This window comes from Crinia signifera, chromosome 7 (assembly GCF_055691185.1).
Source record: "Crinia signifera chromosome 7, ASM5569118v1, whole genome shotgun sequence".
Lineage (NCBI taxonomy): Eukaryota > Metazoa > Chordata > Amphibia > Anura > Myobatrachidae > Crinia > Crinia signifera.
In genome coordinates, this window is record NC_139223.1 from 151,416,346 (window position 1) to 151,436,606 (window position 20,261).

Sequence of the window (20,261 nt, forward strand, 5' to 3'; positions counted from 1 at the left end):
ACATCGGGTGTCACTGGCCCCAGTGACACCGCTGATGTTATCTTTGTTGTCATCTGTGAATCTAGGGAATGCACTCAGATGGACAGTGGTTGGGATGTTGGTGGGCAGAAGACTGACAGTGGCATCCCAATGATCAGAATCCTGGCAGGGGGTCATAGGTATACTTACTCTCTCCTCCTATTCCCCTCCCCCTCTAACATTCCTTACCAGATGCCTAACCCTCTCCCCCAGCAGCCTAAACCCTCTCCTAGCGCTTAACCCTAACCCCTCATTCTTCTAACCCTCTCTCCCCACAGCCTAATGCTTTTCAGTGCCTTAGCCTAAACCGACCCAAAGGCCGGATTAACAATGGGCCTGATGGAGCTATAGCTCCAGGCCCACTCTGCATATAGGCCCATTTTGAAGACAAGGACTGGGGCTTTCCAATGAGCCAAGCCCTGTGTCGATAGCCCCCGGGAACCGGAGATACCGCTGGGCAAAATAGGAACGTTTTCCCCATAGGATACCAGGGGACCCGCTAATTCCGACCCCCACCCAGTTCCTCCCCTGGCATCACAGAAGCTTGTGGTTGATCTCATTTGATCCCAAATCCCTGGGCCTTCAATCCAGGCTACCAGGCTGGTTCATATGGGTTAACTGGTTCCAGAGATATTGCGGATAAACCGATTTTTATTTCTGAAATGTAATTTCATGGCTGTTCTTGTTCTTTGAGGGCAGATTTCTCTGGAACCAAATAGCCCAGTTTCATGGGACCAAAATCATTCGAAGCCCACTTAAAAGTTCTTCAATATGATACTGGTTTCAGGTGGTTTTCTCTCCCTTTCACACCAGAAAATGCAGGGACTAGGCTGGTGTAAAAGGGGCCAGCCTGGGAATGTCCCTGCATGATCCAGGGACCATATTCCCGGGTAAATCCCTGCATTTTCTGGTGTGAAAGGGCTATTATTTCAAATAACTGGGACCTGCAGTGCTCTGAATACAGCCGGGCAGCCCCCCGCTCTCTGCCTGGCTGTCACTTCTGCCCGGCGGCGGCTGTCCCCCAGTAACAATGAGTATGTATTCCCCCTTGGCAATGAGCATGTAATCCCACATGGTAATGAGCATGGAACCCCTGGTAATGAGCATGGAACCCCTGGCAATGAGCACGTAAGTAAGCAGCACTTATGTAGCATAAATCTTATTTGGCATTATGGTGTTTGGCATAATACGTAATGGACATTATGGTGTGTGACCTAACATGTAATGGGCATTATGGTGTAAATTTTTAATGCGTGCCTTTGTCCCTATTTGTGAAGCATATTGTGAATTTTGGCTCAATCCATTTGGCAAAATATTAATTTGCCTTAATCTGTGTGGCATAACATGAATTTCGACTCAATCCGTGTGCCATAGTGTACATTTTGACTCAGTCGGTGTGAATTTTGGCTCATTCCATGTGGCATAATGTGTAAGAGGCAAGTACAGTATAAGGGGGTTACTATTGTGTTGCATGATTTGTAGAAGGTGGTAAACTTAGGTGACCACATAAAAGGTGCTGAAATGTTGTCTACCAAGTTTTGGCTTTCAGTATTTTTTTATGACTGGAATGCCGTCTCACCCTGCAAGTATTTTAGGCACCCGGCAATATATCGCCCTGCATCCTGTAAGTGTCGGAATTTGTAAATAAATATATATATATATATATATATATATATATATGCATTAAACTGCACCAGCACTTTTCTTAATAAATTTGGAGCCTTATGTGTGCCGCCTACTTTCCTGCGACCGTATAGAATGGATTTGCCCCTAAGGGGGTAACCCAGATTTAGGACACCGGAGTGCCGGGAAAGATACACACCCATGAGCAGACCACCCAACCAGAACACTGGTCACGCCCCCACATTATTGCTGGCCACAAACTCTATTAATGCGCATAATAGGCCCTTGATAACTTTCAGCTCCAGGCCCATTTAGACCTTAATCTGGCACTGCCTGACCCCCTTGCAATCTAGCACTAACAGTCCATGACATACATATAATCGAGATGCATTTGGTGACGGCAATTCCAGGGATGCTGGGTTTAAGAGCCGGTGTTGGTGATGCAGGTAGTGATTCTGGCTTTGGCATGTTAACTATCAGCATCCCAACCACAGGCATGCTGAATGTATGACAAATCTGGGTAATGGATTAGTTAGATGCAAGTAGCAATTGTTAATGCACTGTAACTAAGATATCTTCCTTCTCTTAGATGGTACTGTAATGTGGTCAGATGGCACTCTGGCAAATTACTCTAACTGGGATCACATGGATTCTACGGCAATAATTGGTGACTATTGTGTGGCCATACTGCTGAGTCGTGGTACATGGCGCAATGCACTGTGCAATGACAAGAGAGGATTTGTATGTAAGAAACCCAAAGGTGAGTTTTTAACTTTGACATATTTCCCCTGTATGTCAGGAAGTTATTTTTTTATTTTCATCCAGACCTACTGTAAATGGGATATTTCCCCTTTTGTGTTTTATATTAAATGTCAATCCAAGCTACTTATACCCCATTCACACCAAGAAACAAATTACCGGGTAAAAGCTTTTCATCCCGGAAATTAGCTGAATAACCTGGGTTTTTCTTTGTTGTAAAAGAGTCAGCTTAAATTGTGGTTCGCCGATGCTGCTCTATACCGGGTTCGGCGACCCGGGTTGACCTTTTCACAAGAAAAACACAGGTTATTCAGCAAATTACAGGGTTGAAAATAGGGAGGTCAATCCCGGGATCGACGGGATCCCTGGATTTGGGCCAAAAATCGTCGGGATTTGAATCCCGGGATTGAAGCTCCCAATCCCGGGATTCCAGGATTAGTACCCCGTGTAAAATTCCTTTTTTAAAGCCGGGCAGCGCTAGGCACCTCAGTATATGGCTCAGATGCTGCCCGGCTGACTGCTACTGACCAGTGACCACCCGGCGGTGCCGGCGCCGCTGTTCGGGACAGTGATCTGTGCCGACAAGCGAGGCAGCGCCCAGGCTGTGCAGCGTGACCCCTGACATCACGTCACGCTCTGCAGCCTGGCCGCCACCATGCCTGTCAGCACACATCACTGTCCCGATCCGGAACTTCTTGCCACGCGCCCGCTGTTCCGCACCTAGCTGCCCGTCCACAGGAGGAAGACTCCTGCTCCTGCCTGTCACCACCAATGTAAGTGACTGCACTGTCACAGGAGGGATAAGAGGATTGTCGGCGGTGGCTTAGTGGGCATTTCTAATGACATGTGCGGGGCGGGCAGTTTGGGGGGCGGGTCATTTTTCTTTTTATTATTAGAGAGGCCAATCCTGGGGATCCTGGGAATCTCGGGATTGAGCATTTTTCAATCCCGAATCCCGGGATTGAAAAAATGCCCCGGGATTGGCATCCCTAGTTGAAAAGCTTTAACCTGGTAATTTCCCTCTCAGTGTGAATGGGGGTTAGACTTCACCCAGCAAAATGACCCGACACTCAAAAATGCCGGGTGATTGCTGGGTTGCCGGTGTGAAAAGAGTATAAAAGTTTACAGAGATTTTAATATTCTAAAGTTTGGTGTAAAAGCTGCTCAGTGCTAGAAGAAAATATCCAACTAAAAACTGTAAATGTTCAAAGGTTTTTTTTTTGTATTTGACTTTACATAATGGGTGGTATCCAATTAGCACTGGTCGTAAAAACAAAAAAAAGGCTATAATTGGGTAGCCCATTAGTGACTATTGACCAATAACCATAGCCTAATAATTGACGCTAGTTATCTTTATTGTAAAATGTAGGCCGCACTTCTGATCCAGCTACTTGTCCTGACCAGGGCATATTAACACAGAGGGAGGCAGTGTGCAGAGGGCTCTCTCCCTTGAGCAGTGTCCCTGCCCTGTCCTTGCCCTGCGCTGACAAGCAGGTCTTTCGTCCACCGCAGCGCCATCTTCCCAGTGATATTCAGTAAGAGGGGGGGACTGGACTGCACACCATATTTTTAAACATAATGAGGGGTGCTACCAAGTTAAGGCTTCTAGTACCATGCTGATACTGATGCACACTCTAGGTGCTGAGAACATTGATAGTAAAAATAATTTTGATAAACTCTTACAATTAATTGAAGTTCTTAGAACACATGTTTGCAAATATGTGGGCCCATCCACTGCATCCAGGTGACCTTCATTAGATGGCTCCCTAACATTTCTATTACTACCACAATATATAAATGTATCGTGGTCTTACCTTCAAATAGAGCCCATATTAACATCTAGACAAATAGCAAAGCCGGAGCCTGTGCTATTTAAAACCCCTGAGGGTAGATGGGAGGGGTGCCAGAACCAGCATGAAGGTACTTATCTTCAAGTGTACCATATATACACAAATATTGGGGAAAGAGGGGGGGACTGGTCTGCACACAATATTTCTAAACATAATGAGAGATGCTACAGTACTTAAGTAAGATGTCACATGTGGACAAGGGAGCAAAGGCCCTGACACAATAAAAAAGAAAAAACTTCTAAAAATTCAGTGCCTTTTAACCCTATCGACCTTTTGACTGTCGACCTTATGACTGTCGACCTAGAGTCAATCTATCATGAGTTCGGATACCACAAAATTTGTACCACACACAGCCATACATGATAATTATCATTATCGTCATCAATGGCTGCCAGGCTGTGTGTGGCATAGCCATTGATAATGTGACGTCCAGGCAACTATTAGTGTCAGGATTACAAGATGATATAGTGACAGTCTGTGCACATTTTTTTCCCCTAGACTAGAGATGAGTATAATTTGACAGGAGCCTAAAACCAGGAAACTCAGCGCCACAGCGGCAGTACAGACTGCGTGCGGCCGGGATGGCGCACACTACAGTCAACTCTACTAAAGAAGCAGGCGGACTTGAAGGCGGGGCCTGTGGCATTTACGCAGGGTGCTATACACAAGGGCCTGATGCACTGCACTGCGGTCCTTGTACACTACAGTACTGTAACACACACACACTGCTGGGCATGCATATAGAATATATATATATATATATACAGTAGATTCTATATGCAATGAAATTAAATTCCTGGGGGTAATGGACGGTCGCGCTGCCGAGACACAGTCAGGCATGCATATAGATTCATATGCATGCCCAGCTGTGTCTCTGCAGTGCCCTCTTCTATTACCCCAGGAATTTCATTTTTACCCCATTTGGGGTAATTTACCCCTGTTCCCTGACCACTGTTCTAACTAAACATGATGTTAATAAATGTATGGTCTATCCAAAATTGTTCCCGTCATTAAACTAAATTATGCAAGTGTCTACTTCAGAATGATCATAGTTTCTATTTGTATGTTCTCTGAATGATTTCCCTTTTTTCACATATTTGTGTGTTTCCCAGATAAACAAATATCAGACAACATCCTGAATGTAGCACGTAAGTTTACTCATTTGTTTATAATTGTGTAAGTACTAATTCCTCTGACATTAGCCATACACTGTATATAAAAAAGTAGAAAGAATTAAATGTTCAAAATGAGTGTCTGGAGCAATGATAGGCAACAGACGACCTGGGGGCCACACCTGGCCCTACAAGCCCTCATTGGCAGCCTTCAGCTCTTTCTGTTTGTTATATTTCTTAATTAGAACTTGTAATACCTGTGTAAAATGCCATCTATTTCACTAATTGAATGGGGGCGCCGTCATGATGTTGGCGAAATTGGCAACATGTCTTAATTTGTGAGTCGATATTGATTGTTTCAACATAGTTAGTGTCGACACCTGCTAAATGTCGACATTGACATAATGTTGACATTAGAAATATAGATTACAATTTAGTCTGTAAGCATGTTAACTCTTGACATTTATACAATGTTGACATCATAACTGTGTTGTCAACATAATGAATGCTGACATTGCTATTGACTACATTCCTATCAGATTGTCTATGTCTTATGTAAAATTATTATAACAAAATAAATGGAAATAAGTTTGCAAACACTCCTTAAGCTGACATGAGATGTATACACAGGCCCTGATATACACCCTGATCTCACATGTAGCACACCGGGCACCATTCATTTTATTACACTAGGAACCAGAAATACCACTTTGTGAGCCCTGGGCAGTATTTTATTCATGGATTCTACCTTTACACCTCTCACCACACCAGGAACATTTATTTGTCTACTGTCAGTTGCACAACCATGAAAGAATGTTTGTAACAAGGAGACATGCAGGTATATAGGCGCCCTCAGTAAAACTACAATATATACAGTATGGTTTTCTTAACATGAATGTTTTTGTCATCTGCTTGCAGGAACAAGTCACGCAGTTGTCCCGCTGGTTGTGGTAACAACGCTCATACTATCTGCGCTCATCATATTATTGGGCTATCTGTTTAAAAAGAACAAACGTTTCCCAGAGTTTGGCATTCCGAGCATCCAGTGCACAAAGTCCAGCACTGACGCTGCTGACGTAGAAGAATGCATTCTTATCACATAGCTGGGAACAGAGGACTACAAATAGACTTTTAAAAACACCAAAAGAATAAAGTTGATTTTGAACGATACTAAAAAGTTGTGAAGATATTTCAAAATGTTTGGACTTCTTGGTAAAGATTTTTGATTTAGAAAGGAGCCACCGCTTATTTAAAGATAATATATATGAAGGTGGTTCAATAAGTAAGGTAACAAGACCTCTCACGAGTGTAATGTTCTCTATTTCTTTGTAATTTCCCACCAGGCGACAGCAGGTAGAGCCATCTCTGTTCAGGCTGCCATGCTCTTAGCCCATTGATTTACAGGAGCTGACAATTATTGAAGGATCTGTATGCACATTGCAAATGCGATTGCAGCTGCTGTGTCTTTGCAATGGCTCCAGTAGGCGGGTATTTTTCAGGGCTGATGGGTTCATTAAAAGAAAAACGTGGAGGAAAGCAAAAGATCCAGAGTGTCGACAGGATTTTGGATGATCCACAATATGGAGTCCTAAACGTAGAGTAGGCAACCAGTAGGTCGAAAAGCATTGGTGAGGGGCCTTCCTACAACTTTTTACGGTACTTTAGTTTAGTTGTGTGTAGTTTCATGGCGCCACCGCGCGCACAGTCTGTTTGAAACTTGGCAGCTTGCCAGACTCTGTGCGCGTGCCGCTCTAGCTGTTCTCAGCGCAGCGCGTGCCTGCTTTACATATGTAATCTACGTTATCAGCGTAGCGCTGGGCAGCAGCAGCGCGCACTGCCCAGCGCTGACAGGTCACTGTGGTACTTGTAGTTCCACAGGGAAATAGACAGTCCTGCACACCGCTGACAATGGGGGCATGTAAACTGGACACCCCGGCACACCGCTAACGTACGGGGCTTCTAAATCCAGACTCCCTGCACCCAGCACAAGCTAAAATTTAGACGCTAAAGCTTCTAAATCCAGACTCCCTGGACACCACTAAGAAGAGGGCATCTAAATTTAGACGCTAAAGCGTCTGAATTTAGTTGGATCTAGGGGTGCACTGTGCAAAACACTCTTAAACCTGTTCACAATGACACTAGTCGACGTAACAGCTGTCGACCTTGTTAATTCCACTATCCACGCCACCCCGAAGCGTGGCGAGCGCAGCGTGCCCCGCGAGGGGACACGGTACGCGTCCGACCGACCTTTTCATACCCCCGTCGGCGTGGAGTTGATCTTAAAAAGTGTGGCGACGAGGATTACTTCACAGGTATACGCGTCCGCTCGTCACGCTTCGGGCTCGGTGGCTCGCTGCGCTCGCCACACTTTATACAATCAACTCCACGCCGATGTGGATAGTGGGGGTATGAAAAGGTCGGTCGGACGCGTACCGCGTCCGCTCGCCACGCTTCGGGGTGGCGTGGATAGTGGAATTAACAAGGTCGACAGCTGTTACTTCGACTAGTGTCATTGTGAACAGGTTTAAGAGTGTTTTGCACAGTGCACCCCTAGATCCAACTAAATTCAGACGCTTTAGCATCTAAATTTAGATGCCCCCTTCTTAGTGGTTTCCAGGGAGTCTGGATTTAGACAATTTAGCGTCTAAATTTTAGGGTGTGCCGGGTGCACTGGATGGAGAAACGATTTTTTCCATTGTATTTGGATACCAAAGATACCTTTATGAGAGGATCCGCATTTGGAATAAAGTAAGCATACATGTAATTACCTTTGGGGTGTTATGGGAGTAAGTGTGATTCTGATCCCCTAAAGAAACCTTGATGTGTATGTCCCCTACTTTATACATGTAAGCATACTGTACATGTGAGTTAATATCATCCTAGATGACACGTGGTGAACCTTAAAAGAATATAGAAAAAAGGACACTGGGCTGTAAAGAAGAGTTTTCTACCTTCCATTCCCGATTTTATGATTGTTACCTAGTATATTGACTCCACTATTTATTTATTTTTCCCTCATTTTTATGGTCATGGAACACGGAAGGGAGAATATACTTATTAAACCCTTTTAGAGCAGTTGGTCTATTGATGAACATGGACATTAAATGAACAATACGGTACATGCATTTGTTTATTAATTCACTCCACGTGAGGGGCGCTGTCACAATCTCAGGTACATTTGCTGGTCACCAGGCCGGGGATTGGCTAGACCTGACACAGGGGTGCGGAGTCTTACCACGCCATAGGTGTTCACCAGTGACCCCTCCAGTTGGGATTTGGGCTTCACTGCTATGGACATGCCGGTCGCGGTCCCCTGAGCAGGTTCCCCATGTGGCACTGGTAACCCCTTGGAAACAGGTAGCTTGGATTCAGGATTACGCATAGTCATCTTAGCTGGGTCGTACACTGGTAGTCACGGAGCACAGTGCACAAGGATCAGACAGGAGAATAGTCAGAAGGCAAGCCAAGGTCATCCACTGGTAATCACTGGGTATAGTACACGAGGATCAGGCAGAAGAGTAGTCAGAAGGCAAGCCAAGGTCATCCACTGGTAATCACTGGGTATAGTACACGAGGATCAGGTAGAAGAGTGGTCAGAAGGCAGGCTGAGGTCATACACAGGTAACCCACGGTTCACGGTACACAGGGATTAAGCCGAAGGATAGTCAGGAAACAAGCCAAAGTCAGTATCTGGTGATCAGGAACACAGTAAAAGTACAAGGGACGCTAGAGCAGGTTGTGAGCCTATACTCTGGCAAAATCTGTCTGCCAGAGGCTGCCTTTTATAGGAAGCACAATTAGCTGGATACTCACAGGTGCCTCAATCAATGAGGGCTGAGCACGGTCAGGTTAAGGGCCCAATACATCAGCAATTAATTGTGACAATTTTCAGATATGGAGATGATTGCCACAATTAATTTTAGATGTGTGGGCTCCCCCTTTTGGCAATCCCATTCAAAATCGCCAATCGATTGCTTAATCAGGTTTTTAAACATGTTTAATAATCTGGTATTATCTGCAGATCTTTTTTTATATGTGTGGGCATTCCCAATTCGTCTTCTTCATCTATTTACATTATGAACAGCTGAAATGACAATCGATTGGGGCAATTTCCAGATATGAAGATGCAATCTTTAGATGGAAAAATCTGCCGATCACTGAAATAAATCTGTAATGTGTGGGCAAGTCAGATAGATTGTAAAATCCATTTATCTGGCCAAAAAATTCCTGGATCTGGAAATCCATAAATTGTGATTTCTGATGTATGGGGCCCATTACACAGAACTTCCTTGCAGCAGAGATTCACCCAGGTGCTGCAATTAATTAGCAGAGCTCAGATCACACAGAACTTTCTTGCAGCATGGAGCAGAGCTGAACTGACAGGAGAAGTCACAAACCAGGTAAGTACCAAACAATAACTGAATGTTGTGACAGGCGCTTCACTATAACCTTTGTTTTATTGTGTATCCTTTATCCAACCAGGCTGATAATACCTGGTCTTAGTGATTAAGCTGACCCTTTTCTTGCGTCATCCCCATCCCGTCGCCGCCCCCCCCCCCTCCGCGTTAACGGCGATAAGAAATTGAATCTTCGTTAATGTGCTTGCGCGTTAACGCGATATTAACGCGTTAACATGCACAGCACTAATATATATATTTATATACTGTGTGTAATTTTGTGAAAAGGATCCTCCTAGAACACAGAAAAAAGGGATTTCAACCCTAAATAACCTTACGAACTGTAAGAAGAGTTTTCTACCTTCCATTCCCGATTTTATGATTGTTACCTAGTATATTGACTCCACTATTTATTTATTTTTCCCTCATTTTTATGGTCATGGAGCACGGAAGGGAGAATATACTTATTAAACCCTTTTAGAGCAGTTGGTCTATTGATGAACATGGACATTAAATGAACAATACGGTACATGCATTTGTTTATTAATTCACTCCACGTGAGGGGCGCTGTCACAATCTCAGGTACATTTGCTGGTCACCAGGCCGGGGATTGGCTAGACCTGACACAGGGGTGCGGAGTCTTACCACGCCATAGGTGTTCACCAGTGACCCCTCCAGTTGGGATTTGGGCTTCACTGCTATGGACATGCCGGTCGCGGTCCCCTGAGCAGGTTCCCCATGTGGCACTGGTAACCCCTTGGAAACAGGTAGCTTGGATTCAGGATTACGCATAGTCATCTTAGCCGGGTCGTACACTGGTAGTCACAGAGCACAGTGCACAAGGATCAGACAGGAGAATAGTCAGAAGGCAAGCCAAGGTCATCCACTGGTAATCACTGGGTATAGTACACGAGGATCAGGCAGAAGAGTAGTCAGAAGGCAAGCCAAGGTCATCCACTGGTAATCACTGGGTATAGTACACGAGGATCAGGTAGAAGAGTGGCCAGAAGGCAGGCTGAGGTCATACACAGGTAACCCACGGTTCACGGTACACAGGGATTAAGCCGAAGGATAGTCAGGAAACAAGCCAAAGTCAGTATCTGGTGATCAGGAACACAGTAAAAGTACAAGGGATGCTAGAGCAGGTTGTGAGCCTATACTCTGGCAAAATCTGTCTGCCAGAGGCTGCCTTTTATAGGAAGCACAATTAGCTGGATACTCACAGGTGCCTCAATCAATGAGGGCTGAGCACGGTCAGGTTAAGGGCCCAATACATCAGCAATTAATTGTGACAATTTTCAGATATGGAGATGATTGCCACAATTAATTTTAGATGTGTGGGCTCCCCCTTTTGGCAATCCCATTCAAAATCGCCAATCGATTGCTTAATCAGGTTTTTAAACATGTTTAATAATCTGGTATTATCTGCAGATCTTTTTTTATATGTGTGGGCATTCCCAATTCGTCTTCTTCATCTATTTACATTATGAACAGCTGAAATGACAATCGATTGGGGCAATTTCCAGATATGAAGATGCAATCTTTAGATGGAAAAATCTGCCGATCACTGAAATAAATCTGTAATGTGTGGGCAAGTCAGATAGATTGTAAAATCCATTTATCTGGCCAAAAAATTCCTGGATCTGGAAATCCATAAATTGTGATTTCTGATGTATGGGGCCCATTACACAGAACTTCCTTGCAGCAGAGATTCACCCAGGTGCTGCAATTAATTAGCAGAGCTCAGATCACACAGAACTTTCTTGCAGCATGGAGCAGAGCTGAACTGACAGGAGAAGTCACAAACCAGGTAAGTACCAAACAATAACTGAATGTTGTGACAGGCGCTTCACTATAACCTTTGTTTTATTGTGTATCCTTTATCCAACCAGGCTGATAATACCTGGTCTTAGTGATTAAGCTGACCCTTTTCTTGCGTCATCCCCATCCCGTCGCCGCCCCCCCCCCCTCCGCGTTAACGGCGATAAGAAATTGAATCTCCGTTAATGTGCTTGCGCGTTAACGCGATATTAACGCGTTAACATGCACAGCACTAATATATATATTTATATACTGTGTGTAATTTTGTGAAAAGGATCCTCCTAGAACACAGAAAAAAGGGATTTCAACCCTAAATAACCTTACGAACTTTGAAAAAAATGCACTAAAACGTCTCAAAAATAACAAAGAACTAGTGGTTAAGAGTGCAGACAAAGGAGGTGTGCTCGTACTCCTTAATAGGTCAGACTATGAAAAAGAGGCTCTGAGGCTACTTAGCGATGAGAAATCTTATAAAAAGTTAAGAAAAGATCCCACAGACGAGTTTATAGATATTTTAAGACCAATTTTAGTGACTGCTTTACATAATGGTTGCATTTTAAAAGATGAGTATCAATTTTTTATTAAAAACCATCCCATAATTCCCATTTTTTATTATATGCCGAAAATCCACAAAACTTTGGATAACCCGCCAGGTAGACCGATCGTGGCGGGTATTGATTCTATAACCTCAACACTATCTGAGTATGTCGAGGTGTTTTTACAAAAATATGTCCCGTTTTTAAAATCATATGTGAAGGACACAACAGCCTTGTTACAAATACTTGAAGAGGTGACATGGCAAGAGGGATATTTCTGGACGACGGTTGATGTTCAATCGTTATATACATCAATTGACCATGAAAAGGGAATTTCATGATGTACAGAATTTCTAGATGAAGATAAGACATTGGGAGATACTCACAAAGCTTTCATTGGCACTTTAATTAGGTTCATTTTAACTCATAATTATTTTAAATTTTTGGATGATTTTTATATACAAGTCTGTGGCACCGCGATGGGGACAGTGTTCGCCCCCAGCTTTGCAAACTTGCACATGGGCAGCTGGGAGCGGAAGAACATATACGAAAACAACCCCTTTTTTGAGAAATTAATCCTTTTTAAAAGATATATAGATGATATCCTTATTATTTGGAATGGCACCCAAGCTGAGTTTTTACAATTTATGGAATACCTACATGGAAATGATTTTAATTTGTCGTTCACTTTTAACATACAGAAGGAAGAAATCGAGTACCTCGATCTAGTTTTAATGTCCAAGAATAATAAAATCTCCACTAAAACCTTTATTAAGACTGTCGATACCAACTCGTATGTCCACTACAAAAGCAACCACATGAAGAAGTGGAAAACAAATATCCCATTTTCACAATTTTCCAGAGTTAAAAGAAACTGCACAGAAATCTCAGATTACTCCACACAAGTAGAAGTCTATCGGAAAAGATTTGAGGACAGAGGATATCCAGAGGTTGTGATGGATATGGCCTTAGAGAAAACCTCCGCAATGGATAGGAAAGATCTCCTCAAATACAAGGAAAAAACAGTTTCTGATAAAAACTGAGTTAATTTTATCACCACTTTTAACACTCAAGAAAAAGAAATAAGGAAAATTTTAGAAAAACACTGGGATGTTTTAAAAATGAACCCGATTTTAGATCAGATTTTACCTCCTAAACCGAACATCATTTTTAAAAAGGCCAAAAATCTTAAAGATCTACTTGCTCCAAGTATGCTGCCTGTAAGGGAAAGGAAACAAACTACCACATGGTCACACTTGAAAGGTTTTTATAAATGTAATAAATGTGTTATATGCAAATTTGCACATCATGAATCCAAGAGTTTTAGTAACTCAAGTGGTTCCAAAGTGTATAAATGCAAACATTTAACAAACTGTAATACAAGTTGGGTCATATATATGTTGGAATGTACTTGTCAAAAAAAGTACATAGGAAAAACCAAACGACAACTGAAAATACGTATACAGGAGCATATTAGAGGCATAAAGAATAAGGTAGAAACGCATACGATTCCACGGCATTTTAGTAAATATCATAACAACAATGTGGAAGATCTAAAATTCAAGGTCATCGAACAAGTGAACCTAGGGCCTAGAGGCGGTGACAGAGAAAATCTCCTGTCCAAAAGAGAAATGTACTGGATATATGCACTGGACACTTTAAATCCCAAAGGTCTTAATGATAATTATGAAATTGCACCTTTTTTATAAATAATCATTTTTAAACCAGACTTTTAAATATTTACAATTGGGACTGTTTTTTATGGTTTTTTGACTGCATTTTTTCTGTATACTCTTTTTACTTCTACATCTATGAATTCAGGATTTGCTAATATGTTATAGAAGCATACCACGAATAGGGAAAATTGCCAGTAAGAAGTATGGCGGATTAGGACCATTATACTGTACATGGGGGGAGGAGTTGTCTACGATGCCAGGGGAGGGGAGCGTCAGCACTGTGACTGGACGCAATTTATAATGTATACTGACATATTGAAAAAATAGAACTTAATCCATTCCCTTCCATCTGTTCCGCAAAAACAAGATGGCGGTGCGTATCTTTAAAAAGAACTCAGCGTGAACGCTGCGTTCCATAGACAGTAATCGCTGAAATAAGACTCCTCACAAAATGGCCGTGCGTGTCACGGTATAGGAAGCTAATAACGAAGGTGCGCTCCAAACAGCCGGACCCGGAAATGACGCACGCGGAAGTCTAAACGCGGCGCAGGGGTCCCTGATCACCGCAATCATGAGAGGTATAAATATGGGCAAGAGGACATGGTTCATTTATGCTCCTGAGGAAGTCCAGGATAATACCGTTGGACGAAACGCGTTGAGCAAAGTGGGGGAGATTCCGCGGACACCCCAGAACTTTAATGCTTTGGAGAAAAAGCATTCAGATAAGCTTCATTTGTTTTTACTGATGTACGGGCAATTTACTGTCCTTATTTTAATAAATACCTGTGTTTACAATATTACGCAAGGTTCTCTCTCTTTTTCTCTGCATTTTCTATGTAAAACATTGGTTAAGGATTGGAACTGGCCGTGCTGAAGTGCCTTGTGAAAATGATCTCATGCGATTGAACAAAGTGGTTGGATACCACTTTTAATGGTACACCTATATGATTCGGGGTGCTATTCTGTTTATGGTGGTGGTGTTTGAACACCCAATAATGCTACACTAGGAGGCGCTTTTTTCACCCAATATTTTTCAGATTTTTCAAAAGGTGTATTGAACTGACCAACTGGAAAAGAGCTGCCGCCCTGGAACAAAGGGATAGTGTCGTATGAGTAATCTGATACCTAACATAAGGATCAAAGACAATAAGCTAGCAGATTTATTAATTAAAAATAATTAGCGCAGGTACCACTATCCACAAAATATATATATATATATATAGAATCAAATGATCAGGCGGCACTCTCGGATTTAGTGAAGAAACTTTAGTGGAAGTTTATTGCTCCTACATGTTTCGGGCAGCGTGTGCCCGTCCTCAGGGATCCCTGAGGACGGGCACACGCTGCCCGAAACATGTAGGAGCAATAAACTTCCACTAAAGTTTCTTCACTAAATCCGAGAGTGCCGCCTGATCATTTGATTCTGCATTGGGACCCACGGATCCATACTGGAAGGCACCGGGTCAGCTGATACCTGGACCTGCCTCTGGGAGTGCCGGCCAAAACATACAAGTATATATATATATATATATATATATATATATATATATATATATATATATATATATACTAATATTGGTGGTACTAGCGCTGATGTTCCTTGTATAAAAGTCTCTTGTTCTCCCGGAATCAGGTCCCCTGATTCTCGTAAGCACACTATCCCTTTTCTTTTCAGGGCGGCAGCTCTTTCTCCTGTTGGCTTCTGTTCAGGAAAACCTTTGTAAAATCTAAAGAGGGGGGAATGAGATAGGTGCCTCCTAGTGTAGTATTTTTAAATGTTTCAAGGGTGGTCCCTCCACCACAAAAATGACACAAATGGCACCTCACACACAGAGAAGTACCGTTTTCAGTGGTCTTCCCACCACTAGTATATGAGCATGAGTTCAATAGACCTTTTCCTATGGTTTTTTCAAAAGGATCCCAGCGATCTGTTTTTTCTCCTCACACAGAAATCCCCAGAGAATGGATAAATGTGGGAAAAAACAGAGAGTGCAATATTGTTAAAACACTTTAATGTCACCGCAACATGACAATTATAATGCGTACAATGTATAAGAAGATGTGGCGCTTATCTGAAACAGCTTTCATAGGCTCAGTCAGTCTGGCGTCCCATCTGGATAAAAAGCATCTAACTCAACGCGTTTTGTCCTTGCAACAGTTGCTCCGGACTTCCTCAGGAGTTCTAAATTCTGGGTCTCCCTATGCCCTTTGTATAGTACTAGTGATTAGCCAAGTGATCAGCGGGATTTCCCGCTCTCCCACACCCCTCCTTCCGGTTTCCGGGTGCTGGAACGCAACTACGTCACCGGAAGTCAGTATTTGTATTAGACTTCCGGTTTTTGTGGAACGCAAGAACGCCAGGTCCTTTCCAAGTGCCTGCGTTCTTGCATTTCCTTGGGGATACAACTATCATTCTCCCTGCCAAACCCCATATTTGTGGTTTGACATTTTAATATTATCGGGTAGTGTCCTCCGTGTACAGGCGACAAACCTGAAAAGTATTATAGCCCCCAGCCGCCTGAAGTCAGGCACCTCAAAGAAAGCCAGCGCTAATAATTTCCTTACCAAAAGAATCATATGCACACCTTGCCAAAGATGCATTTGTTGCAAGCACATGGAGAAAGGAACCTTCAAGTGTACGATAGATAAAAAGCAGTACTCTCTCAATCACCCTGCCACCTGTAACTCTATATATGTTATATATAGAATTACTTGTAGTTGTGGCCAAGCATATATCGGCAAAACCAAAAGGCAAATTAAAATAAGAATACAGGAGCACATCCGTAACATTAAGCACAAATTGGACATTCATAGTGTCCCAAGACATTTCAAGGAGAAGCATGATTCCAGGGTCGATAGTAATAACTTTATGTTTACAGTCCTTGAAGTAATAGAGTAGGACCCCAGAGGAGGTGACAGGGAGCTTAAATTATCGAAACAGGAGACCTTCTGGATTTACACTCTCAACACACTCTCCCCCAGTGGCTTGAAAGATCATGGAGTGCACCTTGTGTGCATGAAGTGACATAAGTTTTATGGCCTATGCATGAAATGTATTCCAGAAGCTCTCGGCAACAAGGGATGGGGTGTTTTGTTTTTCTGAAGGTCTGATTGGCTGTCATATATCAGGCTGTTATTGGTTAGGAATTGTTATGGGTGGGGTTTAAGGTTAGGATTATGGGAGATTCTAGAATATTCTGCCTCTTTGATTTCAAACGTTGGACTGATAAGTACTGTGGTTGAATTCAGAGACTTATACCCTGTTTTTCACTATCTATATATATTCTTTCTTTCTTTTCTTCTTATTGTCATTCTGCTAATTTACCTCACCTACTTTACCTTACTGTCACCTCTTAATAGCTATCTTATCTTTTTCTTGCTCTTACCTTACTTTATTGATAATGTCTGGCAGGCCAAGGAGGGATGCTGGTGTTCCTGCTCGCTTCCTTCAGGGAGCAGGGCTGCCATCTACCTCAGGGGCGAGAGGGAGGGCAAGGGCTAGGGAACCAGCAGGGCCTGGTCCTGTCACTGTCCCTGCCCGTGTGCGCACCCGACCGCCAGGTAGGGACGCGGTGAGAGGCCTGTCCGGCTCTCCCGCTCCACTTGGTAGACTACGTTCACCCGCGGCTGATGCCCAGTCAGCGCGCGGGCGGCGGGAGGAGACGGGCCCCGAGACAGACTTTTTTTGTCTGGTGACGGGCGGCGTGTAATGGTGCCCGCGGTTGCGAGGCAAACAACTCGCGGGCGCTGTGGTAATAGGTCGCCCGCGGCTGACGCTCCATCAGCTCGCGGGCGTTGCTCAGGAGCTAGGCAGCCCACGGCTAGTGCAGCTCGCGGGCGGCCGAGTAACGCTCCGTCAGGCAGGGGTGGCCGCGTGCAGGCTGCTGATGACTCCCTGCACCGCCGGCCTGGCGCAGTACGCTCGCGTCGGGTTGGCGGGGGTCAGGGGTCATCGGGGGGGCCGGGAGCAGCGCAGCAGCAGCGAGGTGCCTCACGTTTAGCAACATCATCAGCGGGGGTTCCTGCTGGCAGCACAGGTGGGCAGCGGCAGTTTAGACGCCCTGCTGCTGCTAGAGGGGGCAGGTCTGCGCGTGGTAGAAGTCGCGCAGAGCTGCCCTCTGGCAGGGGAGAGTTAAATGCTGGGGAGGATGATATAACTCCCCAGCTAAATGAAGTTGATGATTATGAGGATTCTCCAGTTGGGGGCAATGCCAGGGCAAGGAGAAAGAATAGGAGGGCACTGCAGTTTGATGTGCCTGCATTTGGGACTGAGGATGGAGGCTCATCCTCTGGATCTATAGGTGAACAAAATGTCCTGGCGTTGGTCCCAACTGGAGGCTGGGGTAATCGTGCGGGGTCCCACCATACTTATGCGGAGGTGGTTCGGGGGGGTGCCCCCACTGGGAACATGGCCTCGCTATCCACGATCTGTGCAGCAGTGGTATCCGCCATAGTGCCCCTGTTAACCACCGGTCCAGGTGGGCAGGGTGCTGGTGGTCAGCGTCCAATAGACGCTGCAGCACTGACACAGGCCATGGTGCCGGCCCTTTCCTCTGCCCTGGGCGCCACCAACAATATGTCGGCAGGGTCAGCTGTTTCGAATGACTTGATTGGTGAGACAAATGTCCCTTTTGTGCCCGCAGTAGCAGGCACTTCAGGAGTCATGGAACGAGCAGCAAGGGGACGCCGACGAGGTGATGGCAGCAGGTCCGGAGGATCTTCGCATTCCGGTGGTGAGCTGCCTTCAGACTCTGATTGGGTTAATTCATGCGGGTCAGGTACGGGTAACTCTGACACTGATGGAACAAGCTCATCAGGAGGGGGGAGGCATAAAAAGGGTAAGCGCGGCAAGCGTTCAGGTAAGAAGCGCGGGCGCAGGCACTCGGACAGTTCGCTGGCCTCCACTTCTTCGGAATCACCCTCCTCGTCGGATGACGGGGTGAGGAGATCCAGGAAGAAGAGGAGGCGAACTAGGCGATCTCCAAGTGAGGATTCAATAGTCACAGTTGAATCCGACTCTGTCCAGTGCGCAAACACCGCAGTAATGCGGGGGTTGCGTCCAAGGATGCGGGATAGGATTAGGAAGGGCAAATATGTTAACATATTTGCACTTACTAGCAAAAGCCAGAAAGCGCTGATTGCTGCGCGAAAGAAAGGTACTGACAGCGAGGAAGCGTTAATGACTTACAATAACTGGGTGCGAGGAATGCTGGTCTTCGCAGCTTGTTATATGGAGTCTAGGCCTGATGAGTACATGAGTTTGATACAATATCAGTATCTAATTCACAACTTATACACATCATACCGCGGCTACGGATGGCGCACGTATGATGAGGAATTCAGGCGCAAGCAACATGGGAAGGAGATTTATGACTTCGGCAGAAAAGACATTGAGCTTTATGGTGAGGTCACGAATTCTGCCGTGCCAATGGGTGAGGCTTCTTCGAAACCTTGGAATAAGAAGCAAGGGGGCCAGGTTTCAGGGGGAAGTGCTAAAAGAGTAGGTCATGGGAAATGCTTCGCCTACAACAACAACACGTGTAACCTGGGACAGAAGTGTCGTTTTCGGCACTCCTGTATCAGGTGTGGAGGCAGTCATCCCATTAAAGACTGCAGCAAACCAGCTCAGGGACAGGGTGGAGCTTCGGGCAACAAGCAAATCCGCGGTCCAGCGGAACCAAATCATGCTTAAAGCGCCATCCCCTGTCCAGCTGCAGGCTATGTTGCCGTGGTTGGATAGGTACCCCTTTAGAGAGGAGGCAGAGTTCATTAAAAATGGATTCTCTGAGGGGTTTGCCTTACCAATCTCGGGTAACATTAATCAAGGGTCTGTGAGGAATTTGCGTTCGGCATATCAATTTCCTTTAATCGTTAAGGAGAAGGTTAATGCCGAAGTGAATTTAGGTCGGATGGTGGGTCCTTTTGAAGAGCCTCCTATTCAGGACATGATCCTTTCCCCGGTGGGAGTAGTCCCCAAAAAAGCAGAGGGAAAATTTAGGCTGATTCAGCATCTATCCAGCCCAAGGGGTGCATCAGTTAATGATGCCATCCCTGATGAATTATGTAGGGTGGTTTATCAATCTTTTGATGAGGCCATTGCATTAGTGAGGTCATTTGGAAAAGGGGCTTTGCTGTGCAAGATAGATGTTGAGTCAGCTTTCAGGTTATTGCCTCTGCACCCATCAGCTTTTAAATTCATGGGTTTTAAATTAGATGACGGGTTTTACTTTGATAGATGCCTTCCCATGGGGTGTTCCATTTCCTGCGCTTATTTCGAGCGATTCAGCACCTTTTTGCAATGGTGTTTGCATGAGGTTTCTGGAGAGTCCGGAATAACGCACTACCTAGATGATTTTCTGCTAGTTGGTCCACCCAACTCGGATAGATGTTTGGCCCTATTAGTTTGTACTCAGACACTTTTTAAGTCGTTTGGCGTGCCGATAGCGGACGATAAGACCGAGGGCCCAAC

The 20,261-nt window shown here is 44.6% G+C and overlaps 1 protein-coding gene across 3 annotated transcripts in view; it reads left to right on the top strand.

The window, feature by feature from the left end:
- The window catches only part of PLA2R1 (phospholipase A2 receptor 1), a 139,485-nt gene that overhangs the window by 101,606 nt on the left and 17,618 nt on the right, over positions 1-20,261 (top strand). For 2 of the 3 annotated variants that reach the window (XM_083153967.1, XM_083153969.1), the window contains exons 28-30: positions 2,231-2,401; positions 5,363-5,398; positions 6,281-7,214. In XM_083153967.1, the coding sequence (XP_083010093.1) occupies positions 2,231-2,401; positions 5,363-5,398; positions 6,281-6,465 (392 nt within the window). In that variant the 3' untranslated portion in view covers positions 6,466-7,214. Of the gene's footprint in view, positions 1-2,230; positions 2,402-5,362; positions 5,399-6,280; positions 7,215-20,261 lie in introns of those variants that run through there. The other variant, XM_083153968.1, reaches the window with a different exon arrangement.